The sequence below is a fragment of the Scomber scombrus genome, chromosome 8, assembly GCF_963691925.1.
Source record: "Scomber scombrus chromosome 8, fScoSco1.1, whole genome shotgun sequence".
NCBI lineage: Eukaryota > Metazoa > Chordata > Actinopteri > Scombriformes > Scombridae > Scomber > Scomber scombrus.
In genome coordinates, this window is record NC_084977.1 from 27721926 (window position 1) to 27743995 (window position 22070).

Consider the following 22070-nt stretch of genomic DNA (forward strand, 5'->3'; position numbering starts at 1 on the left):
ATTTTTTGTGTGCATGAAGATGATAGTTTACAAAGGGATAGAAAAACAAAATTTGACTTTTTAGTTGTATTGTATGTTCTTACTTGTACAATGTTGATTCCCGATCCAACGTGCTTCCCCACAAGTTAGAGTGAAACGTCCTTCATAACCATTCTTGCAGACATAGTCAACCTGCTCATTGTACTTGTATTCAGACTTGTATTCTGAGGTACGTGTGTCAATGTCTGCATGCTGGAAATATTTAACATTGCATTTTATCTCTGAAAAACAAACAAAAAAACAACTGACTGAGGTGCTGCATTTCACATCCTAGTTTGAACATTGGATTCAAATAATTGAGTTAAGTGTAATTTTAATAAAGATATGTAATCATATAATGTAAAAAGTGCAACATGTAGCATGAAAACAAAACAGTCCAGTAAAGAACCCAAACTTAATATCAGTGAGGACTGGGGAACATGTTTCTTTATTACCATGAACATGAGCAGTAAGTCAGTCCCTCATACATGCACACACTGCTGCTGTAAATATTCACCAGCGCACCAAATGGCCAAAAATAATCCCCAAAAAATGAACTATTACAGTTACTGTTTGAATTTTGTCACACCTCGCTCTGTTAGTTAAGTTACTTTTTGATTCTCCTAGTGTCTTGTCTTATGTTTCCTGTTTTATTTTGAAACTCACCTCCTGTCTTGTTTCAGGTCCTTCACTTCCTGCCCTCATGTGTTTCCCGCCTGTGTGATTACCTGCCACGCCCTAATGTGTTGCACCTGTGTCTCATTGTCTCCCCTCAGTGTAGAGTATTTAGACTGTTTGTTTGCTGCTAAAAAAAAACTCTACTTGAATATTATATTATATAATATGATATTGTATCTCATATGGGTTTAAAAAAATAATGTATCTTTTTTAAACATCCTTTAAAAGACATCTCCTTCCTCTCCCTCAAAAAAAATCCAGAATATATGAATAAAAAATTAAAGAAAGGAATCTCTGCTCAGCTGTAATCACACATGACTCTTACAGTTTCCCCCGGTGAAAACACATTTTTGGGAGCAGGTTCATGTCTGCTTCCTTCGAGACGGTCCACTTTACATTTTATTGCTGCATTTGTTGGGAAATTGAGCATATTGCCTGTTAGTTTATTACAACAAGACAAAACCATTTTCAATTACAGGTACTGTACATGTGACTGTATATATAACATTTGTTCATGAGAAGGCAAATGAGGTGTAACTACAGAATATTCTGATATGAGACCAAAAAAAAAGCCTATTTTAAAACATTTTCTCGTCGTCTTTATCTCATCATCATGCCCCTGCAACTAAAGTTAGTGTAGTTTTAAACTTTGGTATAATGGCTTGTTTGTCCATTGCCTGTTGCCTTAGCAAATAGACACTGCTGGAGGTTAGAAATACAGTTCTTCTCTACACATATAACTGTTAAAGAGCACATTAACAATTTTTTAAGTCTCTCTTAAAATAATATTCAGGTGCCCAAACAAACATTAAAACAGGGGTTTCCATTAGAAGGGTCCTTCAAAATTCAAGAGAAAAGTCAATTTTTATCTCCACAGCAGTTTAAGTTGTTGTTGGGATTTTCTGCAAACTGGTGCCTGAATAAGACATATCCCTCTCCCAGTGTTAATGTGGATAAATGAGATTACATTTTCCCCCCTCACCTTTGTCAGATTTTATCACCTCAAGGTTTTTAAAAAAAATTAAGAGTTTGGTTCTCAATATTTGATTACATGACGTTGAATATTTTGCAAGATCAGCTACACAGATGCAGTACAACTACAGAGAAACACTACACTAGAAATCTTACATTCTTACCATTCTGTTGTAAAGATTTATCTATGTTCAGCCACAGGATAAAAACCCAAAGAAGGTGAAAGAATCTCATTGTCAGGCTCCAGCAGTTGTTATATTTAGGAATCACTGTCTGATCAGAGTATTTGTGGCTGAGGTAACGTTTTTTCTCTCAGATCAAAGTCTTGAATTAACACATTAAAAACATCCTCAGTTACATGGGCAACTCTCCCAAAACCCTCCCTCACTATTTACACACACTTACATTCCTCTAAAAATGTGTTTTTTATTAGAAACATTTACAATTGTACACATTGATGTATACACAAAGATGATCTGTACAGGTGCAGGCATCTTATTACCTAAAAATCAGAACAAGCACAAAATAATTGTATTATGAAATAATGAAATGGTACAATTGATATTTCACAAGACATACTACTCATATAAATATAAGCAGTATTAGGTCACAGTTTAACAAAGTGAGACAAAGTCAAATATTTTGTATTTATAATATTTTGACAGTATTTTTCAATATTGGTTTGAACCTTTAAATATAGGTTACTTGCACACCATGAGTGAAAAAACAATAATACAAAACATAATCTATTTAGCTTTGTTCTTTATGATGAAAATCATGTTGATATTTACTCTTGTAATGTGATTCATAGGAAAAGGCATAAAACAGAGAGGACAGAACATGTATGTTTTATTAAAATTGCCACAAGGATTGCATTATATGTCATAGAAAATAGTTTTGTATGAACAAAATGTATTATTATTATTATTATCATCATTATTATAATAATTTGATTATATCAGTACCACCACTACTACTAATAATATTACTTGGCTGCTAATTTCACGGGTGGAGCAGGTGGACCTAAATGCAGAGACTGAGGCAGGATCACTGGTTCAAATCCTTATCCTGGTTTACTGCATTACAGTCTGGTACGCCGGGTGTTCAGCAGTGGACAAGAAGGCTCTGCAGAGGGTAATAACTACAGCTCAAAAAATCATTGACTGTCCTCTCCCCTCCCTGGAAGAGATTGCCAACACCTGCTACCTCAGAAAAGCCTCAGGCATCATCAGAGACTGTACTCAACAAGGATTTCACCTATTTCAGTTGCTGCCCCCTACAAGCGTTACAGATCACTGAAAACCCAGACTAACTCAAACTCAATTTCCCCCCCACAGCAATACACACTTTGAACGGACTCAAACGCTTAAAAAAAAACAAAAAACTGTGATTTTTTATTTTTTTTTTATTTATTATATTTATGAATGTGTGGAGGATGTGTTATTTTTTAACTGGAAGCACCTTACTGGAGTAGTACTCCAATTTCATTGTATGGTTTTTAACACAGGTAAGTAGTGGGAGGTTAAGTTATGTAAAGCACATTGAGTTGCCATTGTGTATGAAATGCGCTATATAAATAAAACTGCCTTGCCTTGCCTCAAGGACAGTAGCTAAACTGGGGTGCTCCCTTTACATTTTCACTCATGTAGTTAAATGTTGTTAGACACACTAGGTTTATTGGGTGGTGCCCCCACTGTAATGTTTAAGGAGCTGAGATGCTGCAAGAAGCGCCAGTATAAGGGCAAGAAGGAGTTTTTTTGTCATGTAAAATATACCAGTAAAGCCAAAGAATATAAATATAGATCTGTAAATGTACATAATAGAGTCCCTTTACTTTTTATCAGGTAATTATTGAATGCAATTCTCGGGTTTATCAGTGAAGTTTATGTCCTACATAGCAGACTGCCACCTGTGCTAACAGTGAGGGAGCAGGGCGACAGCTGTAATGAATGGGTCAAACATGTGTTGAGTAGGCCCACGTCATATGGCGTCTGCTGCCAGAAAATTGTATGAAAATGAGCAAATATTTTTGAATGAAGGGGGACTTTTCATTAAATTAAACAATGATTTCATTGCAAGGCATGAGTGATTAATAAATGGCAAGTTAAAGACAGTCTATCCACTGTATATGACTATACTTAAAGAGGAAATATATACTATAGCCTATATTATGATTAATGACAGGAAGCACATATTGAGTGATCATGCAATATAAGTTATACTTGACTATTTTGTCTGGTTAATGATTCACATGTTTGTCCAGCAAGCTCATGCCCATCACTTCCAGTAAAGTTACGTTTTTACTGGCAACAGGGTAGGGTCATCACACCATCAATCAATGAATCCTCCTTTGGTAAACCTGACCTCTATTGATTAAATGTGGACTTTTTTTTTGCATTCAAATTTCAATTTGAATGCAATATTATGTTTCCTAATTGCAGCATTACACCCAGTGCAGGGTTCAGCAACAGATAACGAACAAATGCTGTTAATTGCAGGAATTGCTGCATAGAAAAATGCTAGGTACTGTGTGACTAGTCTGATCTATTTAGCTTGTGCTTTAAATCTGTACACTTTAGCTCACATATTGTTGTATATATGGAAGCAGAAAACAATCTGAGTACACATGAATGTTTTATTGAAAATTCCCACAGTTGACAACACTGATGCAGATGAAACAGAAACTTGTGTCACTCTTTGCTCTGTCCATTTCTTCCAGTTAACAAAAACTCTCATTGGCAATTAGGCAGCAGAACCACACCACTATTACACCTCTGACGCATTGCCATGTCACCAACCGATACTCCATTGGCACACTCAAACTGCATTATTTCATCATGAAGAAAGTATTTCTTGTCACTCAATTTTAAAGTAACGTTATGTTTTCTAGTGTCGTCTTCATTCAAAGTACAGGGCTCTGCAAGAGACAATGGACAAATAGCATTTTATTAATGGCAAGAATTACTGTAAGGCACATTGTAAAAACAACCATTAAAGGTGCAGTGTGTAGAATTTAGTGACATCTAGTGGAACGGACTTGGCAGAAATGGAGAATGATTTTCATAAATATGGTTGTATTACTGTATAATTACCAGGCGGGGAGTTCCGGTCCTCTGAAATGATGCCAACGCGGAAGTAACTTAAAACTGCATTCTATCAAAAGGCCACCAGGGGGCGACCATTTTGGTGTCAAAAGGACTTCCGTCTCTATACAAGTCAATGGAGAATTCACAAACTTCTCACTTGATTTCTAACCTCAGTTAACGTTTTCAAAATGTGTTTATGGTCTCAATCGCTAGTTTAAAGCCTTCTTTAATGCAGTATGATGTTCATTTGTGAAATTTTGGCCTCCCTGATTTTATATTTGACGATAAAGCAGGGTATGCATTAGGGCGTGGCTACGTCGTGATTGACAGGTTGATTGGTTCACAGGTTCAGGAGGGCGCCTCTTGCTCCTCCTGATGCCCATATAAGTAGAATCCGTGGGTTTTTCTTACCCGGCATGCACCGGAAATGTTCAAGATGGCGCTGCCCAGATCGGAAACTATTCGCTTCCAAGCAGCAGTCCACAAACCAATGGGTGACGTCACGGATGTTACGTCCATTTTATATACAGTCTATGATAATTACCTGTAAATAAGAATCATTGTGTTTTTGTTATGTTAGAATGAGCCCTTTATATCTACCTAGGGACCTCATCCATAGAGGCCACCATATTGCGCCACCATGTTACTACAGTAGCCCAGAACAGACAAACCAAACACTGGCTCTAGAGAGGGTCCTTTGCTTTTTTTGTGGGGCGGGTGAGGGTAGGGGTATTCATTTAGTTGCAATCTACAAACTCACCACTAGGTGCCACTAAATCCTACATACTGGACCTTTAACTAATCTGTACCTTTGTGAAAGTTTGGATAAAGAAGCTTGGTGATATAGTGACTATAACAGGACTAGTTGGTGAACAACCACAACTGGCGAGCCAGCTGGTAATGGGAGTGTCTCATCCACTGTGTGGGAGACTGTCCTGGGCTATCCAATAAAAAAGTTTCTGTGTCTGCTCTTTAACAGAGATGGGGGAGTTAACCAAATGCATACTTTCCAAAGCAACCAGTTACTCCATGTCCTTAAAGTATTTTCTCTTGTAAAACTGAAAAGTACTGTTGGACAACACTTAGCATGACGCACAAATTTCACCATTGTGTTGCCTGGGCTCCACAATGGGCCCTTGAGGCTAGAGGACAGAAAACAGTCATTGGCTGTTTTTGGCCACAAGGGGAAAAGTTGAACCAATTTCACACTTGAAAACAGGGTGCCCACTGGGGGTTAATACACTAGGTGGAGGACTAACTGATTGGTTAGGCAAATGTGTGTCTAGTTAACTGCCAGTACACAGCTGGTCCCCAGAGCTTTTCTATGGGATAGCCAGGGACTATCTCCCATGAAGTAGATTTGAGAGTCCCAAATTGAACTAGCCAGCTGGCCTCCATTCCTCAGTTACAATAACTCTCCGAGCCTCTTTTTATTTCCTCTGTGGGTAACCTGACATTTTGTTTTCAGGATTGTACATCAATTAATTCAACAAAGAGTTACAGAGGTCAAATAAACCTCTACAGTGCCTTGTAAACTTAGCTTGATTTTTAATGTAATAATTACACAGTTTATTTAAAAAGCATGTTTGTACCATTGACTCTTGTCTCATAACTGTCTGCAAACCATTACTGTTTTAGACTCCAATAGAAGAGGTAATGCTAATAATAAACTATGATAGCTTTCTCCACTTTAGACTATGGCTTTGTTCACTCAAAGATCAGCATTGTCAAAATGACCATTTTAAAACCACTGGAAACCATTTTAAAACAAAATAATAGTCATAAACAGCATGTGATATATGACATTCACTATACAAAATCATACAAAATACAATACAAGTATTCCATTTTTGTGTGTTTTAATGCTAACAGTGATTCTTGAAGCGCTGTCTTTGAAACCATTAAAACTTGTAGCCAATGCATTTACCATGCGTGCCAAACTGAATGCACATTCACTGCTTAACACTCCATACATAGTATAACACACTTTTTGCAAAACTGTGCACACAGCTCACTGCTTTACACTCAGTTTGTAATATTATAACACACGTCTAGCAAAACTGTGAACATCGGTCTCTACATACTACACTATGTTCAGAAAATATATCCATACTTTACACATTTGGATACCTGTGTGTATGTGTGTTTACTACATGTATGACAAACTGCTGCCCTGCACACAGAAAAAGCAAAATCTACAAGTGTTCTTTATTTATACTGTCAGTGTTTAGTTGGTGCTTTGTGTGCTTATTCAAATTATGGTTTGTGTGTATTGCCGCAAAAACACATTTTTTAAGAGTCTGAAGAGTTTTGCAAGAATAGTTTGTTTTGGCAAGAGATGTATAATGTTTTGCTGGTTTGGTGTAAAGTTTTGTGGTTAGTGTGTAGAGTCATGTAAAAACAGCCTACTGATTAAAAGATAGTGCCTAAGCATTCAGAAAACAACTGTAATATATCAATTATAGTTTTTGAATGAAGAATTTGACTTGCCAGAATCATTGCAAATAATGCAATATGAGTATTAAATGTGAAGAGAATTGTAACTTACTGAGGCATCTCATATGTCCGGTCCATTCACCATCGATGCAGATTCTGTTAGGTTCACCCTCCATGGTGTGGTACAACTGACACATGTATTCAACCATTTCATTATGGTTGTACTGACTTTTCAAAGTGTATTTGACGTCTCCATGATCAAGGACTGGTGGTGTCTCACAACCCAAAAGCTCTAAAAATGTATGGATACAGAAAAGGTAAAAGTTTAGGTATTAGACTATGACTCATTTCTGAATGACACATACGCTGGCACATCTTTTGGATGAGGGTTGGCCAGAATTCTTGAATCACACAATATTGTGATTGCCAGGTTGAAATCATCTGTGACATGTATCCTTACATACAATATAGGTGCTAAAGAGTTTTTTTTCCTCAACAAATGTATGTTATAGCAGAGAAATATCATCAGTATGTGACTTAATATGATTAGGAAAATACATTAATTTCAGGATAAATGCTCTTGTTTTTTGCCAGGCTAAATCAGCCTTTTCCTTTAAGTTGTAGCAAGCTTTGAAGCTTGTGTTTGACTAGTTTGAGATGTTTATTACTGCAAGCTCTGCCCTGACAGTTCCTGGAAAATTCATTTAGATTCTGGTTTCTTCAATTGACATGAAGTTTCTGGAACCCTAAAAAGTTCTTGAATCTCTGAAAATGTTCCTGCAGAGAAAAACGCAAACGCTTGATAAATGTGCACTTAATGTTGCTTCTTTTTGGATCTTATCGTCTGCTGTAATTTTTTTATTTTTTATTCCTGGTGGTTTACTTTGGTTAACAGTACAGAAAGACAAAGTTTTTTCTGCTCCCCAGGTAGCTGGTAAACCATCCTCCTATAGAAACCTGTTGACTGACAAAGTTGAACAGAGTTTCATTGTGCATTTTGTTTAATGACAATAATGATTAATTCCTTCATTCTTGTGTGTTTTTGTGTGTAATAAAAATAATATTCTCATTCTTTTGGTTCATAAATTAGGAAATTAATTTGAATGTAGCACCACCTGCACTTTTGTAGCCGTGCCTACAGCTAAATCTCCTAGTGTCATACAATGTCTGGGTCGACCTCCGCCAACTGCTTCTGACCGTATTAATGAATGATTTTTAAGGAAAAGGCTGGTGATTTTCTGATCTAATATGCAGAGCCAAACTAACAGTAAGCTCCCCCTATTATTGTGTGTGTGTCTAAAGCCTCAGATACTGCTGGAACACAAACAGGAAGTCACAAGACGGAGGTTTTAATTCATGATTTAGTTCCCAAGTTTAGTGAATTTCTTCTAATTTTAGTCTCAGGTTAAAAAAAACATTTGATAAAATTCGGTACTAAACTAGGAAATGACTCTATTTACCAGTTTCTCCTGATTTTTCAGAGCTACTTCCCAACTTTCACAAATATGAACTGAAAATTTAAAAGAATGTAATAAACACAAGATTATCTTCACAATACCTTGACAAGCTGGATCTGGTTTCCACCCATCTCTGGTGCATGTGACGGATCTATCACCATCTGCACTCTTGTAGCCATACCTACAGCTAAATCTCCTAGTGTCACCCAATGTCGGTGTCGACCACCACCAACTACTCTGCCAGTACTCCATATTTGACTGTTTCTGATTGAGGCATGTAACCTCTAGAATAAGAGAAAGAATTGTGTGTATCAATTGATCAGGATTAGATTAACCATCATCATCATCATCATCATCATCATCATGGGGTAATAAATACAGAGGGGAATCATTGTCTGTCTCTGGCACTGATGTTGATATAGTTTTATACCTTGGCATATCGGTCTGAAGGTCCACTCTCCATCGTCTTGGCAAGTGGACACTGCTGAGATGCTCTGAGGTGTAGAAACCCAGTACTTCTCATTACATATGACTGTTACTGTTTCCCCAGGTGAAAACTCATTTTTGGAAGCAGGTTCATGCCTGGTTCCATTGAGCACATCCAGTTTACATTTTATTGCTGCATTTGTTGGGAAATTGAACATATTATTTATTAGTTTGTTGTAACAAGACAGAGTAGAGTCAGTGCCGGGCCTGGCCTCCCTGGGGCCGTAAGCAAAATTCTGCTAAGGGGCCCTGACCCATGAGCCAGCTGCCATGTAAACCATTTATTTCATTTGCCACACAATCACACCTGATACACCAGTGTTCCTGCTACAATCCTCCCTCTTTTAAAACAGTTTGCACCGTCTGTATTTCTAAGAATAAATAGTTATTGAATATTTATTGAATATAAGAAATATAAAATGTAAACAAATATTCAAATAAGAAATCTGATAACATATAACATATTCAAATAATACATTTTACATTAACAAATGTAATAAATATAATATTCAAATAAATATTGAAATAAGAAATCAGATATTTAAAAATAGATTAAAACAGTACAGAAGCAGCCATCATGCTGAACATGAAAATAAATAACAAATCAGACGGTCGTATTGTGCGCTATAATACTGTTATAATGTAATAAATCATAAAAAACTGAAGTTGAATTTCTTGTATAAATTATTTAAAACAACAACAACAACAACAACAACAACAACAACAACAACAACAACAACAACAACAACAACAACAGGAATCTCTACTTTGTTACAATGCGATACATCAATGATCAATAGTCCTTCAGTCAGAATATTAATAAGACAAAAGGTATGTTTTAATAAAACAACAACATTAGAACACGTACACTATCATCACTGACGAAAGGACTGACATAGTCACTTATTTTAGATATCATGGCGTGATATTGGATCCAAATTTTAACTTTGACAAACATGTAAAAAAAATGGTTAAACCCATAAAGTATAACTTGTCGAATCAGAAACCGTTTATCTCTGGACGCAGCTAAGATATTTATGCATGTCATGATCCTTTCTCACGTGTCTGATTGTATTACATGTTGGGGATAGGCTGGTGAAACAGCCATAAGACCTCTTGAGTGATTTTTGTATTTAAAATTATAAATAAATGGATAGAAAATTTGAAAACACTTCATCATTAAAACTGTTTTGTGTTTTGTACTTCCTCACCTGTACATCCATCAGACCAACCCTTGATCCAACCATTTTCTCCACAGGTACGAGTAAAACTTCCTTCATAACCATCCTTGCAGACATAACGGACTTGTTCATCAAATTTGTATTTCTGCTTGTAATCGCCGTCAATATCTGTATTCGGGACATCTTCCCGGTCACATGTTATTTCTAAAACAAACAAAACAAGATGCAGTTATTCAGTGCTTCACATACTGAGTGTTGTTAATGATAGCGGTATGACAAACTGCTTCTATATTACATGAGGCCTCTTAGAAAAGAGATTTTAATCTCAATAAGACATTGATCCGGTTAAAAGAAAAAATATATTTAAATACAAATCCAAAAAATGCAAAAATAACTGTTGGAGAATTGGACTGTATGAACAAATACATCAAGAGACAGAGAATGGTTGTGATGTTCCCACTACTTTATGGTTATTTTCTACATTTGTACATACAGTTCATTGAAACAAATTGCTGAACAGGTTGGGTTTAATTTCTTTCATTCACGTCTTTGCTCTCTTGCTCATATCATTATCTTGCTCTTTTCTTGTAGTTGAAAAGTCTACTACACTACTACTGTGCTTTATCGCAAGAAGAATAACCGTTTAATTAATGCTTTTTAAGGAAAAGGATGGTGATTGTTCTAATCTAATATGCAGAGCCAAACTAACAGTAAGCTCCCCCTTAGTATTGTGTGTGTGTCTAAAGCCTCAGATACTGCTGGAAAAACATTTGACAAAATTCAGTACTAAACTAGGAAATGACTATTTACCAGTTTCTCCTGATTTTTCAAAGCTACTTTCCAACTTTCACAAATGTGAACTGAAAATTAAAAATAATGTAATTAACACAAGATTAACTTCACAATACCTTGACAAGCTGGATCTGGTTTCCACCCATCTCTGGTGCATGTGACGGATCTATCACCATCTACACTCTTGAAGCCTCGCCTACAGGTAAATGTCCTAGTGTCACCCAATGTCGGTGTCGACCACCACCGACTCCTCTGCCAGTTCTCCATATTTGGCTGTCGCCGATTGGAGCATGTAACCTCTAGAATAATAGAAAGAATTGCGTGTATCAATTGATCAGGTTCAGATAAATCATCATCATCATCATCATCATCATCATCATCATCATCATCATCATCATCATCATCATCATCATCATCATCCTCAATGATTATCTGTCTCTGTCAACGAAACCTTCAGACCATGTTGGTCTGAAGGTCAACTCTCTGTTCTCTTGGCAAGTGGACACTGCCGAGACTTCTTGAGATGTAGAAACCCAGTACTTCTAATCACACATGACTCTTACAGTTTCCCCCGGTGAAAACACATTTTTGGGAGCAGGTTCATGTCTGCTTCCTTCTAGTCGGTCCACTTTACATTTTATTGCTGCATTTGTTGGGAAATTGAGCATATTTCCTGTTAATTTGTTGTAACAAGACAAAACCATTTTCAATTACAGGTACTGTACATGTGACTGTACATATAACATTTGTTCATGAGAAGGCAAATGAGGTGTAACTACAGAATATTCTGATATGAGACAAAAAAAATGCCTTTTTTAAAACATTTTCTCGTTGTCTTTATCTCATCATCATGCCCCTGCAACTAAAGTTAGTGTAGTTTCAAACTTTGGTATAATGGCTTGTTTGTCCATTGCCTGTTGCCTTAGCAAATAGTGACTGCTGAAAGTTAGAAATACAGTTCTTCTCTACACATATGACTGTTAAAGAGCACATTCACAATTTCTCAAGTCTGTCTTAAAATAATATTCAGGTGCCCAAACAAACATTAAAACAGGGGTTTCCATTAGAAGGGTCCTTCAAAATTCAAGAGAAAAGTCAATTTTTTTCTCCACAGCAGTTTAAGTTGTTATTGGGATTTTCTGCAAACTGGTGCCTGAATAAGACATATCCCTCTCCCAGTGTTAATGTGGATAAATGAGATTACATTTTTCCCCCTCACCTTTGTCAGATTTTATCACCTCAAGGTTTTTAAAAAAAATTAAGAGTTTGGTTCTCAATATTTGATTACATGACGTTGAATATTTTGCAAGATCAGCTACACAGATGCAGTACAACTACAGAGAAACACTACACTAGAAATCTTACATTCTTACCATTCTGTTGTAAAGATTTATCTATGTTCAGCCACAGGATAAAAACCCAAAGAAGGTGAAAGAATCTCATTGTCAGGCTCCAGCAGTTGTTATATTTAGGAATCACTGTCTGATCAGAGTATTTGTGGCTGAGGTAACGTTTTTTCTCTCAGATCAAAGTCTTGAATTAACACATTAAAAACATCCTCAGTTACATGGGCAACTCTCCCAAAACCCTCCCTCACTATTTACACACACTTACATTCCTCTAAAAATGTGTTTTTTATTAGAAACATTTACAATTGTACACATTGATGTATACACAAAGATGATCTGTACAGGTGCAGGCATCTTATTACCTAAAAATCAGAACAAGCACAAAATAATTGTATTATGAAATAATGAAATGGTACAATTGATATTTCACAAGACATACTACTCATATAAATATAAGCAGTATTAGGTCACAGTTTAACAAAGTGAGACAAAGTCAAATATTTTGTATTTATAATATTTTGACAGTATTTTTCAATATTGGTTTGAACCTTTAAATATAGGTTACTTGCACACCATGAGTGAAAAAACAATAATACAAAACATAATCTATTTAGCTTTGTTCTTTATGATGAAAATCATGTTGATATTTACTCTTGTAATGTGATTCATAGGAAAAGGCATAAAACAGAGAGGACAGAACATGTATGTTTTATTAAAATTGCCACAAGGATTGCATTATATGTCATAGAAAATAGTTTTGTATGAACAAAATGTATTATTATTATTATTATCATCATTATTATAATAATTTGATTATATCAGTACCACCACTACTACTAATAATATTACTTGGCTGCTAATTTCACGGGTGGAGCAGGTGGACCTAAATGCAGAGACTGAGGCAGGATCACTGGTTCAAATCCTTATCCTGGTTTACTGCATTACAGTCTGGTACGCCGGGTGTTCAGCAGTGGACAAGAAGGCTCTGCAGAGGGTAATAACTACAGCTCAAAAAATCATTGACTGTCCTCTCCCCTCCCTGGAAGAGATTGCCAACACCTGCTACCTCAGAAAAGCCTCAGGCATCATCAGAGACTGTACTCAACCAGAATTTCACCTATTTCACTTGCTGCCCCCTAAAAGTGTTACAGATCATTGAAAACCCAGACTAACTCAAACTCAATTTCCCCCCCACAGCAATACACACTTTGAACGGACTCAAACACTTAAAAAAAAACAAAAAACTGTGACATTTTTAATTTTTTTTAATTTATTATATTTATGAATGTGTGGAGGATGTGTTATTTTTTAACTGGAAGCACCTTACTGGAGTAGTACTCCATTTTCATTGTATGGTTTTTAACACAGGTAAGTAGTGGGAGGTTAAGTTATGTAAAGCACATTGAGTTGCCATTGTGTATGAAATGCGCTATATAAATAAAACTGCCTTGCCTTGCCTCAAGGACAGTAGCTAAACTGGGGTGCTCCCTTTACATTTTCACTCAGGTAGTTAAATGTTGTTAGACACACTAGGTTTATTGGGTGGTGCCCCCACTGTAATGTTTAAGGAGCTGAGATGCTGCAAGAAGCGCCAGTATAAGGGCAAGAAGGAGTTTTTTTGTCATGCAAAATATACCAGTAAAGCCAAAGAATATAAATATAGATCTGTAAATGTACATAATAGGGTCCCTTTACTTTTTATCAGGTAATTATTGAATGCAATTCTCGGGTTTATCAGTGAAGTTTATGTCCTACATAGCAGACTGCCACCTGTGCTAACAGTGAGGGAGCAGGGCGACAGCTGTAATGAATGGGTCAAACATGTGTTGAGTAGGCCCACGTCATATGGCGTCTGCTGCCAGAAAATTGTATGAAAATGAGCAAATATTTTTGAATGAAGGGGGACTTTTCATTAAATTAAACAATGATTTCATTGCAAGGCATGAGTGATTAATAAATGGCAAGTTAAAGACAGTCTATCCACTGTATATGACTATACTTAAAGAGGAAATATATACTATAGCCTATATTATGATTAATGACAGGAAGCACATATTGAGTGATCATGCAATATAAGTTGTACTTGTCTTGACTATTTTGTCTGGTTAATGATTCACATGTTTGTCCAGCAAGCTCATGCCCATCACTTCCAGTAAAGTTACGTTTTTACTGGCAACAGGGTAGGGTCATCACACCATCAATCAATGAATCCTCCTTTGGTAAACCTGACCTCTATTTACTAAATATGGACTTTTTGGCAAATTTCAATTTGAATGCAATATTATGTTTCCTAATTGCAGCATTACACCCAGTGCAGGGTTCTGCAACAGATAACGAACTAATGCTGTTAATTGCAGGAAATACTGCATAGAGTCACATTACCAGTAAAGGTAGATTACTATATATTTAGTATTTTCCACCTTTCCTTTTCTTGTTTGTACTTGTTTCTCTTCTCTATCTAATGATGCTTTAAATAATTGTTTTTCCCCATGAACTTGCTTTGAAAATGACGTTCTTTAATGAATACATTTAGGTAGTTAGATAGTTATACCAAAAACATGCTAGTGTGATAGCCAAGAGATGCTAGTTGTGTCAAATTTAATTTCGGTGCTGTGTATATTTTGTGCAGTGCCATGATTATGCAATCAAAATGTTTCCAAAAGCTGTTCTACTCACTGTGAAAACAGAAAGATGGTTACTTCACCTCCAAAGTTACAGGATTTCGACACAAATTGTGTTTTTCTGTATTGATTTAACTGAGTATTTAATTATTTCAAAGGTAAAGTAACTGAAGGGTGGCAGCTGGGAATTTTTCTTCTAGTCTAAGAAGGTCAGAAAATGCATTTACACAGAAATTTCAATCGGTCACCAAGAAGCTGTTGACGCAGGGGTTTGTGTCCCATCGGGGCTACACTCGTCTCTACAGCAAGAAAAAAAACAACAAAAAAAACAGGTCCCTGTATCCCACTGGCCATCTTTGCCACGTGTCAGCACTGAACTGCTAAGTAGAGATTTCTCAGGACCATCACAACTGAATGTGTGTATGTGATCAGGAAGGATGGGATCATCATTTTCAGGTAAATCTTTTACTGTAATCCCTCCATCTGCAGGTAGGGGGTCACAGCTAAACTAAACACAGTCAGTCAGGCCACTGAAGGAAAAAAAAGCTGAACAAGTCAATATTTTGATGTATAAATGCACCCATTTTACCAGCCAACATCAAAAAATAGGTTTACAGCGGTGAAAAGAGCCTAACACTATTTAGATCATTTAGATTTACAACATTTAAAAATAAATATGTTTTTTTCTCTGCACATTGGCAAGAAAACATATTTTCACACATTTCCAAATAACCCAAGCCCTAACCAACCCTAACCCTAACAGACACATTGTAATATTAATTTTAAGCTATTGACTTTTGTTTGAGTTAATAATGAGTCAAACCTCTCAATGTCTGAGTTAAAACTAATTCTTGAACACTCATGCCCCTTTCAAACATGGATTACTTGCTTTATATACCTGTTAAAGTGATGGATTTTGTCATATAAACGTAGGTGTCTCTCACATAAATGTTCCATAATGGCTCAAACATATAGAAAATCTTGTCTACAACTAAAAATATACTAATCTGCAGTATTTTTGTAGTTTATTAAGCTCATCTTTATTTTCTTTATGTATAAGAGATGGCAATTAAATAATAACTCTATTCTTTCATCTCTCTCTTGCTGGTGTATTTCCTCCCACATTCCTACACAGCTGAAGAAAAAGAAGGGTTAAAGGCATCTGAGCAGAATTGGTGTGTGTTTGTCCCCAGCCTATGTGCTTACGGTGCTCTGAGCATCACAACATGGACTTGCCCAATGTACTGTGCAAAGCATTGCTACACACAAACTTTTCACAGTAGTTAGTGCTCCAGAAGTTCTCTGCATCCACATCTAATTCATACAAATATGTAAGGGAATGTGTTCTCAGTCAGAAAAATGAAAAGTTTGGTTGTTTGGTTGTTACTTTGTGCTGTCACTGATTGTTTGGCTTATGTTCACAGGCAATGAGAAAAGGTTAAGAGCGACAGGTGGTGACAGCGGTGACTTTTTCAGTACTTAAAGGATAAATCAAACCATAAAATATATTTTTTCTGTCAACAAATCCCATGATTGTTGTCTCCATTGATGTCCAAAAACTATTAAAAATACATCAGTGAGCCACGGTGATACACTGGCAGAGTATTGCATGAGCAATTATGGTCAACATGGGCACCCTGTTTCGAGTCGATTGCTCTTATATCATCCTGCTGTCATGAATCTCACTCGTGCCGCAAATCTGAGGCTGAAGTAATGTTTCCTACAATACACTTGTGACCCCTTGTCTTTTTTTTTTTTTTTTAAAGATTTGCATCTTAAGAAAGAACAAATGGGCTTGGGGTTGAGTAGAACACAGGCCAAAAAGTCTTGAGGGACAAACTAATGTATTAGTAGTTTTGGTATTTTCATGGGATTTGGTGACAATTTAATATTATAATAACAATTATAATATTCATTTATTATTTGATTTGAACAGTTTGAATTGGCAGTGAACAGTTTCTAGACACAGTAAATGTAAACCTTTCCTCTTTATGTTGATAATCATTAAGTTATTGTCATTGGATTTATTTCAAAATATATTTTCAAAATATATTTTACAAAAAGAATGGTTTTCTTATTGAGGATGCATTCATTATTGAGATGAAGTATATGAAACATTTTCCCCAGAATAACTCACCTGACTCTCCCTTAAAGAATCAAGAAGGGGCACAAAGGCTTTATTCTGATAGTAAATACACATGCGTTTGATTTTAGAGGCATAAAAACAGACAGAGTGAACATAATGTAAATGTTTTTATTAAAATTGCCAAACACAACACTGAAGTACAGACAGTGGATTAGTACACAACTTAACTCTGATTATCTTTTACATGCTTTTCTAGCCAGTTCATGCTCATCATTTCCAGCAGGCTAAAACGCTTAATGGCAAGTTGGCAGGTGCAACACACCATCATTACATTTCTGACGCATTCCCACTCTGCCATCATGTCTTGTTCCTCTCTTACACTTGAATGACATTGAATCATCATGTTCTGAATACAGCTTCTTTCGATCTATGTATAGGAAGTCGATATTATGACTGTTCATGAGTGCTGAATCCACAGTGCAGGGTTCTGTAAGAGATAACAGATGAATAGTATTACATTCATGTGATGACTGACTGTACAACATACTCCATATATGATTAATACCAGTCGTGGGTAAAAAAATACATTTAGTACATAATCAGTATCATATTAATCAATCAATCAATCAAACTTTATTTATATAGCACCTTTCATACAGGCTAGTGTAGTTCAAAGTGCTTTACAGTTAGTTGATTGACAAGCTGATAATAAGACAGAAGAAGTGACAGCATAAAGAAAAGGAATAAAAACAAATTAAAAGACAAAAACAATGTAAATTAAATAAGTTAAAAATAAATGATTACATACAAAATAAGAGTGGTTCTGACCTCATTTGACCCTGAAGTAATGAATTTGAATTTTAAATATGATGTGTAAATCACATTTTTAACAGATTGTATTATCTCATGGACATATTTCAGCACAGGACCTTACACATTTCGGTATTTTCAATAAGTTTTAGTGAAAATGCAAAGTAATTGGGAGAAATGGAATATTAACAATATAAAGGGAATCATGACTTACTGAGACATCTCATCTCTCCAATCCATTCACCATTGAAGCAGGTTTTGTAAGGCCCGCCCTTCATGATGTAGTAGTTCTGACACCTGTATTGAACCCTCTCCTCATGGTCGTAGCCACTTTTAGAAGAGGTTATAGTGTCTGAATCTGCAATGAAAGGTGGCCGTCCGCAACCCAAAGGTTCTAAAAAAATGTGGGTGACAACAAAGTTTATACATTATTGAGGTGAAATTATGACATTGTCTCTAAATTGACAGATCTTTGACTGTGATCTGTATTTGTGAATTAAATGAAAAAAACAAATGAGTAATTCCCAGAAAAGCTTTGTAATTACATTAAAGAATACGGTCCAGACCTTCTCTATGTGAAAAGTGCCTTTGAACCTTTGTTGTGATTTGGTGCAATATAAGTAAAATTGAATTATTTTTGTCAAAAGTCTTTATATCTATACAGTGTATACAGTCATGTATATATATATACACTAGTTACCCATATGACCACATTTACATCCTGGTATTAACATGCTTTTAATCTGGCTACATTATCCGAAAAAGATATCTGATCATGGGCCTTTCCATCTTGGATCTAAATATACAAATTGAGATCCCAGGGGAAGACGGGCATACTTGTCAACATACAGTACATGGTATGTCGGAAGTCAAGGGAAGCAATGCAAGAGTGGACCAGTATGACCTGCTAGGCAAGGTTCCTGGACAAATGGAGAAAGCCGTAGGCATTCCAAAAATTATTTTAAGCAATCTTGACTAGGCTAACACCACTTAAGTTCAAGTTTATTGTCACTCAAACCATACATTCACATAACAGAATGACATTTCTCTGAAGCCCAGGTGCCAGACAAATGATTCACCCAGTGGGGCCTCTCTCTTCTCCCCAACAACTTTTTTACAGCATTTTCCCCTGGAATATATTAATATATATCTGTGTTTTTGCTGTCAGAGTAAAAGCATTCAGTTAAATTCTGCCAGCACTCTAATGTCAGAATGGCAGCATCAGTGCAGATGGAGAGGCTTTTTACCACTAGCACTGCCTTGGCTACCCACGTTGCTCATGTGACCCTTGCATTGTATGTCATAGCGGTCCCTTAAGAATCTCCAAGAGTGATATTGCTGTATGGGCTCTACTTATTTTTCCTTTGCAGAGGAACATTTTAGCTCGGCAGCTCGAGACAGCAGGAAGAGACAACAGCTGAAATGTGGTCTGGTTGATTCAATTGTGTGTTTTACATGCATTTTTATCTACAATCACATGCATTTTTGCCTATTCTTATAACATACCGATATTACATGTTAATACCTAGTAAAATGTGCCCTAAAATATTTATATTAAACATGAAACACTAAGAACAACAGTTATATTCCAAGAAGAAGAAAATAGTCAAAGGCTTGAAAACGAGTTAACATTTAGAAACAGGTATTTAGAGTGGGTGGATCACATTTACATTTGTAAATGATGCCAACACTTCCGCGTTGGCATCATTTCAGAGGACTGGAACTCCCCGCCTGATTTGGACTCAATCAATCAGAATATTAAAGTGGAAATAAAGGCATATTTGTTGTTTTGTCAGGATTTGATGGTGGGTCCTGGCCATGTTACATATCCAGCTTGCCACACTATGGTGCGAGAGTATTCTCTCTCTCATGAATGTCTAGATAGATAGATAGATAACAACCATAAATACTAGGGGTGTAACAAATAACCGATTTGATCGGTAAATCGGTTTTGATTTAAACGATGCGAGTGCATCGGTACACAGACCCCTAAATCGGTTTATACGTAGCATGAACCGGCCGATGGCCCGATTACAAAGTTATGAATCGGTTTGTTCCTGATGTGCTGCTGAAAGCTCCGTTTGCTCCCTGTCTGCGTCTCTCTCTTTCTACCATAAAAGTCTTGTGATACTCGTCACAGTCACGTCAGGTAGAGCTGTATTTGTGAGGGAAAGATAAAAATGTCCGACACCGACACTATTCACAACGCACCGTCAAGCTTAAAGTATATACATGTATATGCAAAGAGTGTAAAATCGCACTAAAGTACACCGTTAGTACAACAAATCTCAACACTCACTTAGTGAGACAGCATGGGGAAACAGGCGATGAGGAGGCTAGCTCCACTAGCACAAAGACAGACATACAAGACTTTATTTCAGCCAAAACTCAACAAACTACAACTCGGCTAGAGCTAAGGTAATAATGGCTTCAATAGCCCGGTTCATTTTTAAAGACTTAAGACCATACTGTGTCGTGGAGAATGAGGGCTTTCGGGACATGATCAAAACTTGTTTAGTTGTTTCTTTGGCTCTGATTTGTGCCAATAGTGAACTTAAATATTGTTTGTTGCTCCTCTCCCCATGTCCTACTTCAGACTGTGAGATCTTTTCACCAGCAGCCTGCTAGTTCACAAACTAGAACGGAGGTGCACACTGCAACAAGGTTAATTGACCCACACAGTGATATTATAAAAAGAAGACGTGACATGCAAATGAGCAACAGAAAACTGATTTTTAGAGTAAAAAACAAACTATAAGCAAATCTTTGCAATTATCTCCTCTTTTATTCAATATGCCAAAGCTTCATAATATCAGATTTGATTATTACATAGATTGAATCATTCATTGTCACCCCATGACCAATGATTATACTGTCTGAATCAGCTTCATGTATTATGTAGCAAGATTATTATGCACATAAGGAAAATATAGTTTTCATTCATGGTATTGTGACCAAACAACCAATGCAAAAATACCATAGAAACCTTTATTCATGCATTTTATTGAGATTTCTGTGGTACTCCAACAAATTCAGCATCACTGTCCCTGAGTGGAAGCTGTGGGAGAAAATGTTGGTGTTCAGAATCAACATACAGTGGATTTAAATCATGAATCCGCTTCGATGTAACCTGAATGATTTTTTTTTTTTTTAAAGAAAAAAGTGAAGATATTTGGGTGACTTAAGAAACATGAAACCTTTGTCTTGTACGACTCTGTTTAAAATATTTACCAAGTATATTTAATTTTTTCATTTTTGTTACTCGTGGTATTGTGTCATGCATACAGTATATTGTATTTTAAGGCAAAGCATCATAACTCTTCATCAGGTGTTGTTTTCTTGTAAAATATTCATTGCATGCAGTTAAGATTAGTTAGGATAGTTTTTAAAATGCTTTGAACTTACTTTGAACTTACATTTTCTATTATTTTTGAGCCCACTTATATATATAGAAGGAAAATATAACTGCCAAAACTCCTGTTACCTTGTTTCTCATATAATTCCTCTGTGTTACACAAGTGAGCAGGTTTAAATAGTCCTAGTAAACATTCCCCTTATGGTTATTTTCCCCCAATTGGTAATATGCACATGGGAAATGGTTTGACATTCAATAAAAAACATTATTGTTATATGTTATATACGGTTATAAATTGTATATATATTATATATACCCAGATGTCCATCTTGGACACATACACCTTAAATATTCCTGAGAATGGAATAATCTCATCATATTTACAAACTCATAATATGAACCATAACATGTTGAAAGACTTAAATTGTAACAAAATCCACACTTACTGTAGTTTTATGCAAAAATGCATTCTGAAGTTTAGCAAAACCTAATATGAGACTTTAGTATTTTGATTTAGCTAAATTGTGTGAGCGTGGTTTTCATTTTTTTTTAGTATAAATTCCCTCCTTGTTTTTTCCCCAGACAGTTCCTTTGCTAAACTGTGGTGATATGAATACTTTTTTGTATTCCTGGGATAAAATACTGCCAATAAACCTATATGTGACGAGCAAGACTAAGATACTGACTTGATTGAGCTTACTCAGACTGCTGAAACCGTACAATGCATTTTTACACAGAAAGAG

At 36.1% G+C, this 22070-nt stretch overlaps 2 protein-coding genes across 2 annotated transcripts in view; both read right to left on the reverse strand.

Moving 5' to 3' along the window:
* The window catches only part of LOC133985172 (complement factor H-like), a 30028-nt gene extending 17394 nt beyond the window's left edge, over positions 1–12634 (reverse strand). The window contains exons 1-4 of the mRNA XM_062424767.1: positions 12480–12634; positions 11223–11405; positions 10345–10518; positions 84–260 (exon numbers count right to left, since the gene is read on the reverse strand). Coding sequence (XP_062280751.1) covers positions 84–260; positions 10345–10518; positions 11223–11405; positions 12480–12549 — 604 coding nt within the window. The 5' untranslated portion in view covers positions 12550–12634. The remainder of the gene's footprint in view (positions 1–83; positions 261–10344; positions 10519–11222; positions 11406–12479) is intronic.
* A 4682-nt stretch (positions 12635–17316) lies between these two features.
* Positions 17317–22070, reverse strand: part of LOC133985167 (complement factor H-like) — a 47638-nt gene continuing 42884 nt past the window's right edge. The window contains exons 21-22 of the mRNA XM_062424755.1: positions 18187–18366; positions 17317–17649 (exon numbers count right to left, since the gene is read on the reverse strand). Of these exons, the coding sequence (XP_062280739.1) occupies positions 17456–17649; positions 18187–18366 (374 nt within the window). The 3' untranslated portion in view covers positions 17317–17455. The remainder of the gene's footprint in view (positions 17650–18186; positions 18367–22070) is intronic.